The 18041-nt window shown below is 40.8% G+C and overlaps 2 protein-coding genes and 1 long non-coding RNA gene across 3 annotated transcripts; 2 read left to right on the top strand and 1 right to left on the bottom strand.

Moving 5' to 3' along the window:
• Positions 1-74: 74 nt before the first annotated feature.
• On the bottom strand, positions 75-11180 carry LOC124626171 (uncharacterized). Its single transcript, XR_006980847.2, has 3 exons — positions 10788-11180; positions 10072-10716; positions 75-684 (listed from the first exon to the last, which is right to left on the bottom strand). It is a non-coding gene; the product is annotated as an uncharacterized LOC124626171 (long non-coding RNA).
• isca1 (iron-sulfur cluster assembly 1) lies at positions 4370-8084 on the top strand. The gene is made up of 4 exons (XM_017452284.3): positions 4370-4529; positions 7054-7107; positions 7213-7318; positions 7712-8084. The coding sequence occupies exons 1-4, from the start codon at positions 4449-4451 to the stop codon at positions 7858-7860; spliced, it is 390 nt and encodes a 129-aa protein (XP_017307773.1). The 5' UTR covers positions 4370-4448; the 3' UTR covers positions 7861-8084.
• On the top strand, positions 10454-16697 carry LOC108255918 (cyclin-O protein B). Its single transcript, XM_017452283.3, has 3 exons — positions 10454-10663; positions 11442-11627; positions 12379-16697. The coding sequence occupies exons 1-3, from the start codon at positions 10454-10456 to the stop codon at positions 12928-12930; spliced, it is 948 nt and encodes a 315-aa protein (XP_017307772.1). The 3' UTR covers positions 12931-16697.
• Positions 16698-18041: the final 1344 nt, after the last annotated feature.

The following is an 18041-nucleotide window of genomic DNA, read 5'->3' as shown; positions in this document are numbered from 1 at the left end:
TGATTGATTGATTTCTAAAACTTCAGAAGTCACTATTTAACAGTATCACACAAGCAGGAGTGCTGAACAGCTATAGAACTGTTGCATAAAAGCAATATCACACTCGGAATCATGGTGTTGCAATGAATATCAGAGCGGCTGTGATTAAGTACAGTTGAACCACATCCCTGCTGATATTGAGTACAACTGACATTTCAGACACCAATATTTGGTTAAATTTTGCTCCTTCAGCAAGTAAAGTTCTCAAGTCTACAGCTGGATAGAGCATCGTGTGTTGCCATGCAACGTCGAGACTGACTGACAGTCCGTAGTAAGTGTAGTTTCGATGTTATGAATATTTGCTAGAATTGGAATTTTTGCTAGAACAGTGAATTTAAAGTGTTATACATATAGATCTGCCGCTTGGAACGCTGCTTGTCCAATCAAATTCGTGGACCTGAATTGACAAGAGGTGTGCGTGTAATCCGTGCAAATGAGGATGCTGTTTATTTCTTTCATTTTAACTTCATTGAAGTTAGCTTTAGTGTTGATGTATCCATCCATCCATCTTCTATACCGCTTATCCTTCAGGGTCACGGGGAACCTGGAGCCTATCCCTGGGAGCACCGGGCACAAGGTGGGGGTACACCCTGGACTGGGTGGTGTTGATGTGTAAAACATACAAATTCTGTGCAAACTGATTTCCTACAAAAACAGGAGAGGAACAATGTATTACATGTACAGTTAGTCTAACGGTGCTGATTGATTATTTCAGACTGCATTTCATTGGGCTTTATGATGAATAAGTGTTTATGGCAGTAGATATAGAGCTAGCACCCACACACAACCAGTTACTAGCTAATGTGAACAGCATTATTAACATGTTACATATCCCACAGCTTTGTGCATAAGTGTCACGTTACAAAGAAGGATATGGAAGCAAGCGCAGATCTTCAAACATTTAATAAACAAACAAACAACAAAACTAAGACAACTAGGCAGAATACTGTGGCTAAGGCTCAACAAAAACTAGGAAACAAAACATGGTACAGGGACAAAGGTCAAGTTAGACAATATGTAAGACGAGGAAGCAGTACAAACAGTGGCTATATATATGAGTGCTTGTTAAACAGAAACGTGATACAGGTGCAGGTGGTCATGTGACAATTATGTAGTATGGTGCAGTGGCTGCTGGGAAATGAAGTCCAGAATTACCTCCTTGATATATGACAATAAGGGAAGCCACGGGTTTTACAGTACAAACTATATACTCTATGGGCTGGTGTTGCTTAGGGCCCACTCCATGAGATAAATAAGAGGTGCTCAGGTGCATGCTAGAACTGTGCAGACATGTCTCTCACCGTCCAGTTCTTCCTCAAGAGTGACTCTGTGGGCTCTGGAACCTGGGACTGGGTTGCTCTGACGTAAACGTGCCATGTCCTGGTCTGTTTGGCAATGTTGGTTTTGTGATAATACAGTACGTTTGTCCTCACTCATTATCATGAAACCAGCCACATGGTGCCTTTAGGTCACAGCAACCCAGTCCAGGTTCCAGGGCCTTTTTGACAGTAGGTCCGAAGAGCACCGCTGGCTCACAGCAGATTTTGCAGGGATTATTTAAACACATCTGGAAAGGTGTATTAAGTTTAGTCATGTGTAAACCATGTTGATGAAAAGCTGCACCATGTAGTGTTTTTGATGCTGGGGAGCTTTTTTTTCTGAGCTCACCATGAGAACAGGTGCCATAATGTGATTGGGGAGAGTGAACGTGTCCCCAGTGGCCTATCTCTATGTGGAAGTAAATCTTTCTTCTCAACAATAAAGTACATGAGTAAAAACCCTTTGCTGTGTTGTCTACCTTTTTCTCTAAGAGGCAACAAACAGTGGGTCAGAGAGGCAATCTTTTTAGTTTGTAATGTTGACTAGAATGGGCTGACAACAGAACTGGTGCTTTTAAACCTCTATCTATAGATCTTATATAGTTGCTGCCCAATGAACAATGGTTTTGCTTATAAACTGCTCCACCGCCTTGTAGGTGATTCTTAGGTCCTGCCTCACAGAGCGAATAGATTGAAACTTGACCATAGGCCCTGTGATGTGTTTGCATTTTAGCATCAAATCTATTACAGCAATGTGCTTTACAGTCTTTAGGGGGTTGAGCTGCATGTCGTCTACCCATGCTGCTATTAGCCATGACCCTAGTTAAGCCTGAAAATTGGTAGAAGTTGTGTCCGCATCTATCTATTTGCAGATTTAAAATAATAAAAGTCTGTTTAACAAACAACTAACAGGATTAACTTTTCATACTGAATGTCCAGCTGTTAATGTTGAAAAGTGATGAGTCTTTAGGCTAGTTACCGATTAACACATTGGGGCAGTAACATGTTAGTGTAGATATTTGCAGTGAACAAACTATTATTTTTAATAGCAAAGTGGGAGCATAACTACTTTTTCAAACAAATTATTTATTATTTATTGACTATTTTATTAATCTATTGTTTACACTATATGGCCAAAGGTCTGTGGACTCCTGACCATCATATCCCTACGTAGGGTTGAGGTCAGGGCTCTGTACAGGCCACTCGAGTTCCTTCTCTCCAACTTTGGCAAACTATGTTCTTATAGAAAAGTAAAATTGGTTTATTAATAATCATTTATAACCTTTATGTTACAAACGTGTTGATTACAATAGATATATAAAAAAAAGTACACACCTCTGTAAAAATAACAGGATTTCGTGATGTAAAACAAATAAATCCAAGCGTGAAATTACAACGTATAAAATGAATCATTAAAAAAACAATCATAAACATTTTGCACAAAAAAAACACCACACTAATCTGGTTGCATAAGCGTGCACAGCCGTTTATAATTGGAGATGTGGCTGTATCAGAATGAGCCAATCACATTCAATCTCATATACAAAATTACTTATCATATCCCAAATAAAGACCAGCTGTTTCTGTAGGATTTTCTTATCTCGACATCTTCTTGGTTTCATCTGACTGCTGAAGCCGTGGTCTGCAAAAAGCTGACAAAGCATGTACGGTATCTCACTTGTCAAAATTTATTGATCAGGAGAGAGTTAGAAAAGAATGTCCAAAACTTTAAATGTACCATGGAACACAGTGACATCACCAAGAACAGGACGTCCCTCCAAAATTTACAAAAGGACAAGACAAACACTTACCAGGGAGATTACCAGGAGACCTACAGCAACATTAAAGGAGCTGCCGGAATATCTGACAAGTACTGATTACTCTCTGCATGTGACTGCAGTCTCTCGTATTCTTCACATGTCTGGGCTATGGGGTAGGGTGACAAGACTGAAGCCCTTTCTCACAAAAAACATCCAAGCCCAACTAAATCACCCTAAACCATGTGGCAACATGTGTTATGGTCTGATAAGACCAATTCCAAAAGGTATTATAATTTCATAATTTCAAAACGTATGTTGGGTGCATATCAACAAAAGAACACCACACTCACGGTGAAGCATGGTGGTGGCAGCACCGTGCTTTAGGGGCTGCTTCTTTTCAGTCAGAACTGGGGCTTTTATGAAGGTGGAGGGAATCATGAATAGCTACAAATACCAGTCGATTTTAGTGCAAAACCTTCAGCTGTCTGCTATTAAGCTGAAGAAGAAAAGGAATTTCACTTTTCAGCACGACGATGACCCAAAGCATAAATCCAAATCAACAAAGGAATGACTTAACCAAAAGACGACCGGTGTTTTTAAATGACGTAGCTAGAGGCCAGACCTGAATCCAACTAAAAATCTATGGGGTGACCTGAAGTGGGCTGTGCACAGGACATACCCTCACAGTCTGATGAGTATAGAATGTTTTTGTAAGAAACAGTGGGAAAATATTGCCAAGTCAAGATGTGCCACACTGACAGACTGACCGGTGTAATGGTGCTTCAACAAAGTGTTAATATAGGAGTGTGCACACTTAAACAACCAGTTTATTGCACGTTTTTATTTTTCCCTATAAATGTTTCTGATTGTTGCTCACTTTATTTATATACTGAGCAAGTTCACATTAAAGGTGGTAAAAGACCTGACACGATTCTTCGTGTTGTTTGTAAAAGAGTTAGAGAAACACACTGTATTGTAACGACATAAGAAACTACACAATTACACTGTAATTATGAAATATTCATGTCTGTGGTGTTTTAAACCCTAACTTATGTGGGCGCAAAAAAAGTAGGATTAATTGTTATTCCTTGTTTTGTTTCAATTGAGACGTTTGGTATTTTTGTTTGTCGGTCATATTTACATCATTCGAAACAATTCTAAAAGAACGTTGCGTAAGAGACACACCGTTTGCAGGGCAACGTGCTTGCTGATTGGACAAAGGAACTGCTCGTCAAACACACAGCCAATCATTGACGGCTTTGCTCGCAGTGGGTGGTTCGTTGTCGACTGGTGTTTACATCTAGTCACGGAGAGCTTCGCGATAAGCAACATGTCTGCTTCCATAGTAAGAGCGACTGTAAAGGCGGTTAGCAGGCGAAAGATTTTATCAACAAGAGCTGCTTTGACGCTGGTTAGTATTTCTTCGCTTCATTTGAGATATGGTGATATAGCAGAACAACGAGCACGTGAGGATAAACACGTCATTGCTAGCCTAGCGTTAGCAACGTTTAGCGATAACCGGCTAATTCTCTAGAAGTTTCTTGGGCGCACTAAACTTAGAGAAATGTTCCTCTTTCAAATGAATGCAAGGGAAATATCACCTGCGAAGGAATTGCTTCAGATAGCTGGTTAATTAATTAGTTCGTTCGTTAGTTAGTTAGTTAGGTCTTTTATCTAACTGTGACCTTTAACTCCTTGAAGTCAAGGTGGATGTTGTCAAGAAACACAGACAAGAGGAGCTTCATGAGATTACAGGAAGCTGTAATCTGAGTGGGCTCTCTATTTACATTTATTACTCAGAGTCCATTCTAATGCATTTTCTTAGACTGAGTGTTTAAATCATGCCGTTCGCATTACTATTTTTATTTATTTATATAAATGAAGTGGTTCATTTCCCCCATCTAAAGCTTTTTTTTAAATCGTATACACTTACATTTAGTGTTGTGGATTTCGTTTTAACTGGGTTTATAGGAGAGAAAGTGTTGAAGCTGTTTGAACAGTCTTAACTGGTGTGTATTCTCTAGGCGGAAAGTAGTTCCGGCTGTACCAGGAGCCGCAGGTTAATATCACTGCGCTGGTTCTAATACATTATTGTTTCAGCTCATACACAGAGACCTGTACAGCAGACTCAGTATAATCTAAGAATGATGAGAAAGGTGTTGTTTGAATTTTTTATTATTATTATTTTTTTTAGGAGACGATTAGTGAACATGTATGGAAGGAGCGTCAGGTGTCAGCGCTTTGTAACAGTCGTGGCGCTTTGCGAAGTCGATCACCTCAAGAAAGTCTTCAGGACAGACAAGATCTCTGTAAAATCACATGCTGTGTTTTTAAAGAGTGAAAGAGAAAGTAAAGACTTGTCTCTCGGACGTTCCGCGACATTTAAGTCTTAACTGTAAACCGTTAGAAATGTGTGACGTTCCGTACGTTAATAAATTCAATGTTGTGATCATGGGCAAATTGCTGCGGAGTAAGCAGAATGACACACTGCAGACCGTGCTGTTATATGAAAAATAACTCGTCGCAGGATATCGGGCCGGTTCACACTGCCCCGGTGTGTGTTCTATTCGAATAAACAGCATGGTCTTCGGTTGTTATTTTGTACTTTCGTACCACAGCACTGTTGAATTCTCGATTCTGATTGGCTGACGCGTGTTCTGAAGTGTTTTTCAGTAAACGCACAGGTAAAGTAGTTCCAGTCAGGTCTCGAACGCGTTACAGTTCCATATCACTTCACAGAGTGAACTGAAATAACGGAAGAGTTTGCCTACTGAGATTTTTCAGAATTAAGTAAGTAATAATTGACGACCAGCCGTTGAATTTTTAGAAAAATAACGCGCACCCGAGGTGGTAACGCGGCCACGAGGTGAAACGGAGGCTTGAGCCATTGATATGCAGTTATTGGAGAGAGAGAGAGTGAGAGAGCGCATGTGATTGCATTAATGAGACAGAAAAGCCAGTGAACAAGTAGCGATATTTATTTATTTGTTCTATTTTTATATTGTCAGCATAATATAAAATATCTCTCTCTCTCTTTCTCTCTCTCTCTCTCTCTCTCTCTCCCCAATAACTGCAATGGTTCGAGCCTTCGTTACTTGGACCAAAACCTAACAAATGTATTGAAATAAAACATCTGAAGAACGTCTCGAGACGTGATAACTGGCGGCCCGTTGTATTATTACAAAATAACGCACGCCCTGAATTGTAACCACCTCAATGCTTTACCACCTCGGGTGTGCGTTCATTTCTAATAATTCAACAGACCGGAGTCAGTTATTCTTTACTTATATCACGGTGTGTCTGAATACTCGATTCTGATTGGCTGGAAGGTGCATGTTCGAACCGTATTACGTGTAGGTAGTTCCAGTCAGTTTAATCACCATTCTAAATGAATGCGCTGCCTATAAACAGTTGTAACCATGGTAACATACAGTTACAGCTGCATACAGTAATTAAACTTTCATTCTTGGTAAAAACCCAGCACAAACCAGATTGTTGACAACCTTCTGCATTTTGGAAGTAGGAGCTGTGCTTCCTGATAAGGTTTAGCTCATGATTTGTCCTGGCTGCTGAGGGGAAATAACTCTGTCTGTAAAGTTCCGTGAAACATTTGGAGACGATTCCGAGATGCACGCTGGAAATGTCTGTTTGACGTTGGAAAAACCGTAGCATTATCGATTTTAGTTGTATGATGCTGGAGATAAGTGTTGTTAAGTGTGCACTTGGTTGACGTCCACTAGTACCAAATCTGTGTAGGTTTTAATTATTGGATCAGTAACAATTGAAAGCGAGGCCCGGTCCTCGTACATCTGCAACTTACTAGATGCGTTTCTTGTCACCGTGTTCTGATTTCTGAGCCGGGTGGCATCAACGCAGCTAGTTTTCAAGAGATTTGAGAATAAATGAAAATAATGCTGATCTGTATTTCTCTCCAGACACCTTCGGCTGTAAATAAGATCAGGCTGCTTTTAGAGAATAAGCCCGAATATGTAAGTGGACTTATTCAGATCATTCACCGATGCCTGGCTTGATTATTATTATTATTATAATTATTATTAGATAATTTGTTAAAATAATTCTTTTTACTGGTCTAGATTGGGCTCAAAGTTGGTGTACGGACCAGAGGATGCAACGGGCTCACTTACACACTCGACTATACCAAGGAGAAGGACAAATCAGATGAAGAGGTGTTACAGGATGGTGAGTGATGAGGAGATGTACATGTACAAAAAAAAACAGTGTGTGGAAAGAGAATTTGGGGGAATTTATTTTTAATTTTCTGTCTTTCTTTCATTATGTTGGTATTACATTTATTCATTTGGCAAATGCTTTTACCCAAACTTGAAAACAAAGACAGAATCTTGTCCAAACATGTAGCTAGTATTGGAAGTTTGATATCGTTTCGATGCTGATTTCTACCAAAATGTTGATTTTTGCTGTTTAATCTGGCAGCCTTCTGAGCACTGTCTTGAAACCTCACGTGCTGGGACGCCTCTCTTTTCCTCTGTCGCACACGATTACTGAATTTCCTGCAGCAAGGCTCCAACTCTATTCATGCTCTAAATGTGTGTTTTCTTTTTCGCCCCCCCACAGGTGTGAGAATTTTCATTGAGAAGAAGGCTCAGCTGTCCTTGCTGGGCACAGAAATGGATTTTGTCGAGACAAAACTCTCCAGCGAGTTTGTGTTTAACAACCCCAACATCAAAGGAACGTGCGGTTGTGGGGAGAGCTTCAACATTTAAGCAGCTTCCAGTCGTGTATACTTCACGATACACATCGCACTTCCATTCCCCAATCAGAGACTAAGAACCACCGTGTGGAGTTAAAGACTCAAGCGTGAGACACGGATGCATTGACCTTCAGCTCCCTGTGCCACAACCGCCTGAAAATATCTTCACCACCAATGATTAGTGAATAGCGTTCAGCTCATTTAGTGTTTTTCTGTACATTAGAATATAATGTAAAAGATACCTGTTGTACAATATGGGTCAGTATTTATTTGACAGAAAATAAGGAATGATGGTGTGCATTCGTTAATCAGTTTTAGACATTTTTCTTGATTTGTGGATTTGCCTGCCAATGTTCTCTCATGTCCTCATTATAAAAGAGAGCATAGTGTGTGTGTGTGTGTGTGTGTGTGTGTGTGTGTGTGTGTGTTAGCGAGAAAGAGACTCTTCCACTTAAGTTATGCCATGTTTTTGCATTTGTTTGTTTTATAATCCAGCCAATGTATTTCACTGAACATTGATGCTATGAAATAGAGCTTGCCAAACGTCAAGCTTTGCGCTCCTTAAAACTGCTTAGAGATGCAGCATGGCAACTGAAACATCCCTGCATCGAGAGAGGATAATGTATATTTATTATAAGCAGATGTGTGAGAAATCAGTAGAGGGATATTTATTATATAGTGTAAGACTCAGGTGTTGAGTATTGACAACTTTTGCATTTTAAAAAAGTGTCCTTGATGGTGATCAGTCTGTAAAATCAGTCATAAAATCTATGAGAGAGCGAGAGAAAGTAAAAAACCTGTCTTTTAACGCACAATAAAGCTCATGTAAATAAAAATGCAGAGATGCATGTTTTCTTACCCGTCTGCATAAAAGAAAGTACTAAACGGTCCTCAAACTGGATCGGGTTGGATTGGAGCAGATCTCGTGGTAGATTTGCTAATGATTTATGATCATTATAATTTTCTTACAGTACTGCTCATGAATAGGATTAAAAATCTGGATTTTACAAAGCAATAGTAATGGCTAAGAGAAGCAGATAAAATCTAAATACTTAGGAACTTCATCACACCAAAATTTGGAAGGGGGGAAAAAAACCCAATTTCAGTATTTTGATATGTTGAAATATTTCGAATCAAAGTTCTCTAAAGTAGTTTCTGAGGACTTCAAGACTTCAACTTGGATTCTGTTCCTCTCCACTCTTCCTCCAGACTCTGGGACCTTGATTTCCAAATGAAATTTACAACATTGACTTCCATCTTCCCCGTGATTGTGGCTGTGTGTACCGAATCAGACCGAGAGATTAAAGCCTCAGGAAACCTTCAGACGTTTTGAGTTCATTCGCTGATTACAGCTCTTCTCAGGTCGACATTTCTGTATGATAAATTCTTTATTGAATATTTCGAGAGACTGGATTTTTGATTTCCGTGAACTGTAAGCCGTAATCATCGAGACGAAAACAACAACAACAACAACAAAGCGCTTGAAATATTTCACTTTATGTGTAACAAACCTAGAATATATTCTTAATATTGTTCCACTATAATGTTCCACTTAATTAAATTACTAAAAACATTATTAACTTTTCCACGATATTCAAATTGTTTGAGATGCACCTGTACATTGTGTAGCATTAGAAGATGAGTCAGTTAGTCAGTGACTAACAAAGTGCTTGCTATATATATATATATATATATATATATATATATATATATATATATATATATATATATATATATGTGTGTATATATATATATGGGAAAAGGGTGATTTTTTTCTGTTCTTTGTTAGAACAGAATTAAAGCATTATTGAGTTAGTCAGTGCCATTAAATGAGAGTCATAAATGCTTGAGTTAGTAAGGATAAAACACAACAAATCTGAACATAGACTGGTATAATGTTGTTGTTGTTGTTATTTATTAAAAATGATTATTAGTTAATGAGGGTTTGTGTTACTCCTACACAAGAAACTATTAACATACATAACATAATGAACTCATTAAAATAACAAAAAAGTGTGTGTGTGTGTGTGTGTGTGTGTGTGGTGGGGGGATTAAACTGATATTTGCCAGATTATTGGCTAATACTGACAATATATGCTAATGTAAATTTTAGCATACTTAGCAAATATTGTCAATATTAATATACACTGTATCCTCAGTGGTGTGTGTGTGTGTGTGTTTGCTGGTTATTAGGCTAGGTAGGCTAGGCTACCCAAGGACCTACCGTTTCAATGTATAGTCCTATGTAGACTGGCAGAAACGGCGATGCTAGGTTATATCCTAATTAGCTGCCTGCCCCCTGTACGAGCGCACTCCATTACGTGTAAAATAGCAGCTATTGCAGGCTACATAGTGCACTAGGTGCTTTGTTTGGGTTACTCAGCCAGTGGGCGTGTCTTGGAGCGACCATATGGGACGCTACGACGTTCCCCGGGGTGAGTTGCCACGGCGACGCGTGCACGAGGAGGCAATGCGCGCTAAGGTACCCGGGAAAATGTCCCAGCTCACGTCACGCCGTCCAACAAAGTCAAATGGGATGGCTTGTGATTGCGAGGTTGTAAAAAAGTCAGAGTGTGAAAGAAAGACGGACTGAGATCAGAGCGAGCATGTCCACTCTCAGTGACTCTGGGTTTGAGGAGGACCTCCTCAGCCCTTCTCCATGTCTCCAGCACCTGACACGACCATGGGCAGGAAGCTCAAGCCACAGACTGACAGCTGACTGCCTTCACAGCGACTACGACCAGAGCTGCTTCCTAATTCAGAGGAACAACGAGGAGGACTTTCTTGCCCTGGAGTGCCTGGCTCGTCAGCCTCAGGTAACACGTTTTTAGAAAGGACTTCTTCTTTAGGCAAACTTCTCCAACTAAAGCTAAAAACACAAATGGATAATAAATGACGCAGAATGATATCAGTACTCTGGCTACTATGGATGTACCGTACCACTGCCGTGCCGTTCTGATCCGTCAGAGCTGGACTGGAGTGGTTAGAACGTCCGCCTCGCACCTCCAGGGTTGGGGTTCGATTCCCACCGCCGCTGCCACCCTGTGTGCACGTAGCTCACATGTTCTCCCGGGTTTCCTCCACCAGTCCAAAGACATGTTTTGTAGGTTGATAGGCATCTCAAAATTGTCCGTAGTGTGTATGTGTTGGCACCCTGTCCACGGTGTCCCCCGCCTCATGCCCCGAGTCCCCTGTGATAGGCTCCTGCGTAAGACAAGCGGTACAGAAAATGGATGGATGACAGATCGCTCTAGTATAGTTGTAGTGGAATAAACCTCTTATTGGGTTTCCATGGTGTTACTGGAAAATGATCAGGCGTGCTAACGGTAAATCCTCTTCATATCATGACTCATCGCACCACCCTGATTAATTTCCTGTAACAGCACGCCGCCATGCCACAGTGGTGCAGCAGTGCAGCTCCAGAGTCACAGGTCTGACCCTGAATTCAGATGGCAGTCTGGTGTCCCAGCATTCGTGGGATAGGCTCCGTTTTGATTATTATTTTTATTTATTAAATTTTTATAAAAATTTTATAAAAATCAGGATGAGCGAGAAAAGAAAACCGTGAATGTTATTGTTCTTGTGTTTTCACAGATAACAGCCGAGGCACGCTGTAAACTGGTGAGCTGGCTCCTAGCCGTTTATAAGCACTTCAGGCTGTCGTTCGAGTCCTGCTGCTTGGCCGTGAACATCATGGACCGCTTTTTGGCCACGACGTCAGTGGCAGCAGACTGCTTCCAGTTACTCGGCGTGACGTCTTTACTGATCGCAACCAAACACGTAAGTCTAATGAAGGACGACCCGTCGTTTCCCATGGACCTGCTAGTTTACCGTCATCTCTTTTCACGGGCTACGGCTGTACGTTAAAGCGCAGCGTTATAACATTTATCTGTCAGCGCCACTTCATTCCATTAGAGTTCTTTAGTCAATAAATAATATAGGAAAAGAATCAACTTTAGGGTGGTCATTTTAGGCTGATGCTGTTGTTGATTAAGTCCCTATGACAGCATGCACGGCCATGCTTGTTAGGTCTATGTGCTGCTTCCCCTCATCGAGAACAACCAAAGGATATTTTCTTGGTCACGTAGGGATTCTGAAACATTTGTCATTGCAAGCAGAAAAAAAAAAAGAATACATAATAAAACAGCCCCAGACTTTCCCAGCAGTCCCCATGCACGTAAGCTGAGATATCAACCAGCTGCCACTAGACTGTGCTGTGTCTCTTCTATCAGAAAGCTCACACGCCGTAAATGCCTGGCGCTCAGACTTAACAGAGACTCTTATAATGACGTGCGCTTTTCACGTTTCACATCACTCATTTCAAAGAAATACAAACAGCACACGTGAGCACTCACGATGATACGTGGTTTATTTGGTTTTGAAGCCGTGATGGTTTTCTGGTCAGTGAATTCATTCACAGGGACTTCTCTTCTAAATGGCTTTAAAGACGTCGATTAAACGTAATCATTTAAAACACCGAAGTGTTGATGCGTGTGTGTGTGTGTGTGTGTGTGTGTTGTGAATCCGTCAGGTTGAAGTTTGCTCGCCGCGCATTAAGCAGCTGCTTTCACTCTGCTGTGACGCTTTCTCCAGAGAGCAGCTCTGCAACCTCGAGTGCCTCGTTCTCCTCAGACTGAACTTCCGCTTGGCTGCGCCGACTCTCGCTTTCTTCCTCGACTACTTCATCAGTCTCGAGTTATCCAGATATGCGATTGGAACGGAGGAAAAAATCCCAGACGAAGGCGGCAGCTGCAGGAGCTGGAAAGCCACTGAAGAGCAGCTCCTCGATGTGAAGAGGTATAAATGTTTAGCCGGCAAAGTGTGTGAGCTTAGTCTGGCAGACTACGCTTTCAACAAGTACCGGCCGTCTGTGATGGTACAGAGTGCTCTGAATCTGGCGAAGGACCTGTTAAGGACGCAATTAAAGGAGGCCCCAGTCAAGCACATGTTAGACTTTCTCTGTGTTGTAGATTACGACTCTGAGGGTCTGGACAATCATACTTTAATCCAGCAGTGCACACAAGAGCTTAAATTATTGGTGTCTCTCAATCAAGAGTCAATTCAGGACTTAATAACACTCTGAACCGGTGCAAATAATCTGCGCTGTCATCTTCAGGACATTTTTTGTTTACTTAATTTTTTTTTTTTTTATTAACTATGAAGGATAAGGCCTGTCATAATTCTGACATTTTGGTTCATGATTAATTTCCATACGAAAATGCAAATAACTGTATTTCCTGTTGATGCATGTTGATTTATGACGTTTTTCTATTATATAATTATGCACAAACACCTTTTGTAGACATAGTAGACAAATAATAACTTAATTATACGGCCCCCAACGAAAGTGTTAGAGCAGTGAGGCCTGTTCTGTTGTTTTCGCTATACGTTGAAGGTATACGTTGGGTTTGAGATCAAAAGATGAATGCGAGACGGCAGATCAGAATTTCAGCTTTCATTTCCTCATGTTTACATCGAAACTACTTGGAACATGGCACCATTTGTTTGAACCCACCCATTTTTTCCCCAAGCGATCACAAATACTGGAACACGTGACTGAAAGGTGTTTCTTGTTGCCCAGGTGTGCCCTATTCAATTGATTGTTTAAAGAATTAATAGCTCTGAATGTCTACTCTTGGTTTGAGCCCTAACGTTTCACCTGTGAAGACTGCGTTTGTTGTTAAAAAGGATAAACCAACATGTAGATCAGAGAGCTGCCTATCGGAGAAAAGCAAGTCATTTCAATGCAGAGAAAAGAGGGTAGAATCTATCAGAGCCATTGCACAACTATTGGGCATAGTCAATACAACAATCTGGAATGTCCTGGAAAAAGAAAGAAACCACTGGTGACCAAAACATTGTGCAATCTGTGAAGAAAAAACCCTAACCCTAAAACAACAGTTAGTGGACATCAATAACAGCCTCCAGAGGGCAGAGGTGAAGGTATCACAATCCACCACTTGAAGAAGACTTCGAGAGCAGAAATCTAGAGGCCACACCACAAGATACAAACCACTCATCAGCAGTAAGAATTGGAAAGGAAGATTGGAATTCGCAAAGAAATACCGAGATGAGCCAGAGAAATTTTGGAACCAAGATGAACCTCTGTGTGCAGAAAGTGTGGAGAGAGGAAGGATCTGCTCATGATCCAAAACAAAGAAGCTTATCAGTCAAGCATGGCGGAGGTAGCGTCATGGCTTGGGCTCGCATGGCTGCTTCTGGAACAGCCTCCCTAATCTTTATTGATGATAGAACTCATGATTTAGCAGGAGAATTAATTCAGAAGTTTACAGGAATATTCTGTCTGATAATTTACAGAGAAATGCATCCAGTCTAATTGGAAGGAACTTCATCATGCAGCAAGACAACGATCCAAAACACACTGCTGACTCAACAAAGGACTTCATCAGGGGGGGAAAAGTGGAAGGTTTTAGACTGGCCAAGTCAATCACCAAACCTAACCCCAATTGAGCAGCATTTCACCTCCTGAAGAGGAAACTGAAGGGAGAACCCCCCCGAAACAAACAACAACTGAAAGAATCTGCAGTACAAGCCTGGAAAAGCATCAGAATGCAACATTTTGGTGATGGAAGTGTGTCACTGGTTTGATGCGGTTATTGCAAGCAAGGCATATGCAACCGAATATGAAGTTTTATTGACTTTAATTTACTTCAAGACTTATATGTTCCTATACTTTTGCTCACCTAAAATCGGGTGGTCTGCCACCAACGGTGCCGTATTTTAAGCTGATATTCGCATCTAGATGCAAATATCAGGCAATGAAACCTGAAATTCGGATCTGTCATCTCATCCTCATCAATTGATCTCAAACCCAAATGTATAGCGAAAACAACAGAATTGGCCTTGCTGTTCCGATAATTTCAGAGGGGACTGTATAAAGCCTATTACTGATATATGTATATATCTATATATCGCAGTTTCTGAATAATAAACAATATATGATGTAAGAGGAGAAACCACTATATAAATGAATGTACTGTGGCGAAAACAGGACACAGTTGAATCTCCAACCTCACTAAATGTGCCTGTACTAGACAAAAGCCTTTGACTAATAATAATAATGCAGTGATTTGATTACATCACTGAACCTTGTGTGTGTGATTAAGCAATTGTGGTGAAAAAAATTCCTATGAAGAATTAATAATAGTAAATATGTCAATCAAAGAATCAAATCAAAGAACCTGACCCATCATCCCATACTGCTATATTAATCACGTGCTACTTTCATTGTGGTGCCACCCGGATGTTCTTCTTCTTCTATAGTTTACAGCGTGTTCTGGCGAGAATGTATGTAGGATGATCGTATGATAGATTGTGCAAATATCCGTTCATCCAGCCCACACTGAACGGCCCAAAAATAAGGCATGTATTTCTGATTATACAGCCGACATCGAATTATTTTATGGAAGCACTTTATTACGTAAACATGATAAGGGTTTAAAGCTGTGTAATACAGGTCTGCATTATTCATAAATTATGAATAATGTATAAATGATGATGAATTCCCAGCCCTTAGGGAGGAGATCCATAAGGAGAAAGACATAAGCAACGAAAAAGAGAGTAAAAGTTCACCGATACACACGAGTAGAGAATATTCCAGTGTACACCGATCAGCCATAACATTAAAACCACCGTTGATGTCTGATTTGAATCCGAATGATTTACAAGTGAAGCAGAACTTAGTTCAAGCATACAGTGTTGCAGCTGAGGGTTAAAGGCTTTTGCTCAAGGGACCTACAGTGGTTCTATAGACCTGGGGTTTGAACATTCAGGTCACAGAGCATTAACCAGTGTAACGTAGCAACTCAAATGACTTTATTTGGGCGTCCGTGATTAGCTGTTCAACTGTTCGGTTCAGGAAATGCGTGCCCAGATGACTTAACGGCAAATTGTTTGAGTTCAACGTCAAATCGTTTTAAGCTGCGGTTCACACGTCGGTCATACGGCGTCTCGGATTTGGAAAACAGCGCAGGGGAATTACCAGCATGACGCAAAAGCCAGTCTCGAATCTAGCCAATCAAGTAGCGACAAAGAGACAACAAAGTAATATTTACTGACTTTTCCATTCATTTATGGTGCATGCTAACAGATGGTGTTTCATGTTCCTTAACCCCTCTGTGAAATTGCACTGAAAGCAGATGTCTGATGAACTCACGACAACTGGGACTCGATCAAAAATACATTTCGCGGAGGTACGCCTCTGACCACTGTTGTCAATGCTGTTATTGTACTTATTATGATCATGTGACGCTGCGCCTGTGGAAACAGGAAGGTGAGCTCGGTTGAGTGAAAACAATGTGAAATATTCCTTTTATTTGCTGGATAATCCGTCCTGCTGTGCGTTTACTGATTGCCGTTCCTTAGAAAATGCTTTCCATACACATGGCCGTCAGAAGTATTTTTCTTCTCGCTTAAACAGCCACTGAGAACTTAGAATACCACTTCGCTAGGAGATTAAGACCAGACTAAACTATCTTATAGTAAAATTGGGCGGTGTAATAGTTTGCATCTGTTTTGTGCACAATGTAATCAGTTTAGTAAATGATAGCGCTGGGCAGGGAACTGTTACAAATTGTATTTCCATTGGCCTATTGTGACCTTGGTATAGCATAGACGTCAGTGATAAGATTCTGTCTGCCATTTAATCTTAACCCAGAGAGAACCTTATACTCAGGTCTACTATACTAAGGTCACAGTATGTTGAGTATCATTTACTTTTTCAGTGTTATTTGTTGAAATAGTTCATCTTAGGAGCAGGTTTACTTGGAAATGTGTTTTTGTGTTTTTCAGATACTTTGCTTAAATGCTAAATAAATGAAATGTTTGGTATTACGCGTTGTGGTTCCTTTCATTTCGCTTTTCCTTCTCAGTCAATGATTTGTCCACCAACGATCTTACCGAAGACGCATCAGCGTGGGTTTGATAGTATGCAATCGACCATATTCCATAGACCTTTCATGATATAAACTTAGTGTATTTACTACCCATATACTGCATGCTATAAGGCCAAAAGTTTGTGGACACTTGACCATACCACTTACAGGATATGCTGTTGTTGAAAAGTGCCACATTTCTGGGAAGGCTTTCCACTAGATCCCAACTAGGCTGTTGGGATTTGTGATCATTCAGCCACAAGAGCATTAGCTGGGTGAGGAGGAGGCACTAATGTTGGGTGAGGAGGCCTGGGGTGCTTCAGTCGGCGTTCCAGTTCTTTCCAGTGGTGTCCAGTTGAGGTCAGGGTTTTGTGCAGGACACTTCGAGATCTTCCACTCCAACCTTGGCAAACCATGTCTTCATGGATCTCGCTTTGAGCACAAGGGTGTTGTCATGCTGGAACAGGTCTGGGCGTCTTAGTTCCGGTGAAGGGAAATTGTAATGCTACAGTATACAAAGACATTCTAGACAACAGTTTGGGGAAGAACCATATATGGGTGTGATGATCAGATATCCACAAACTTTTGGCCATTTTTGCATGTTGGTACCTTCCCTGGTGATTAATAATAATTACTACTGATTCAGTTTCACTGGAAGACGTAACTGCCAGTGCTGTCCTGTTTCCCAGATAAGGTGCCATGCTTTTCAATTGTAATTGATCACCTTCTTCTCTGCGATCTAACTCATATGCAAGTTTTTTTTTTAAATGCAACCTTACCGAGTACTTTTCTACCGAAGGCATTCCAGTCCACTTTCTGAACAAGTGCTACTCAGCTGGTGTAACCTCTACCAGCACTAACCCAGAGCATTAAACCAGGTCTGCGTCTCGTCTTAAGCCCTAGTACGTCTATATGATAGTCACATATATTCCTATATCATGGACCGTGACCTTGACCTGTTCAGCAGTTTGTAAAGGAATCTTCAGGTTATGTGCTATTGCTAAGCTTTCTGTAGACAACACAAACAGTACAGTAGGTCTCCTGAAGCACCAATATTAAATCACATCATATTATCATGTTTAAACACGTAATAATCAAAGTTATAGCAATGCGATTTGATTGTAGTGACAGTATCATGGTTGGACACACAATCTCCAGTCCAGTACTTTTGGTAAATATGGTTCAGAACGCACTGGATTAGGTTCACGACTATAACGACAGGCGGCGCCAGGCGCGCGCGCGCTGCTTTGCCACCCGCTTAAAAATTCAAAGAGTAAACGACTCCTTCTCCTCGCCTTTC

The sequence above is a fragment of the Ictalurus punctatus genome, chromosome 22, assembly GCF_001660625.3.
Source record: "Ictalurus punctatus breed USDA103 chromosome 22, Coco_2.0, whole genome shotgun sequence".
NCBI classification, from domain to species: domain Eukaryota; kingdom Metazoa; phylum Chordata; class Actinopteri; order Siluriformes; family Ictaluridae; genus Ictalurus; species Ictalurus punctatus.
The sequence above is the reverse complement of the archived record's forward strand: the minus strand, read 5'-3'. Positions and strand labels throughout refer to the sequence as shown.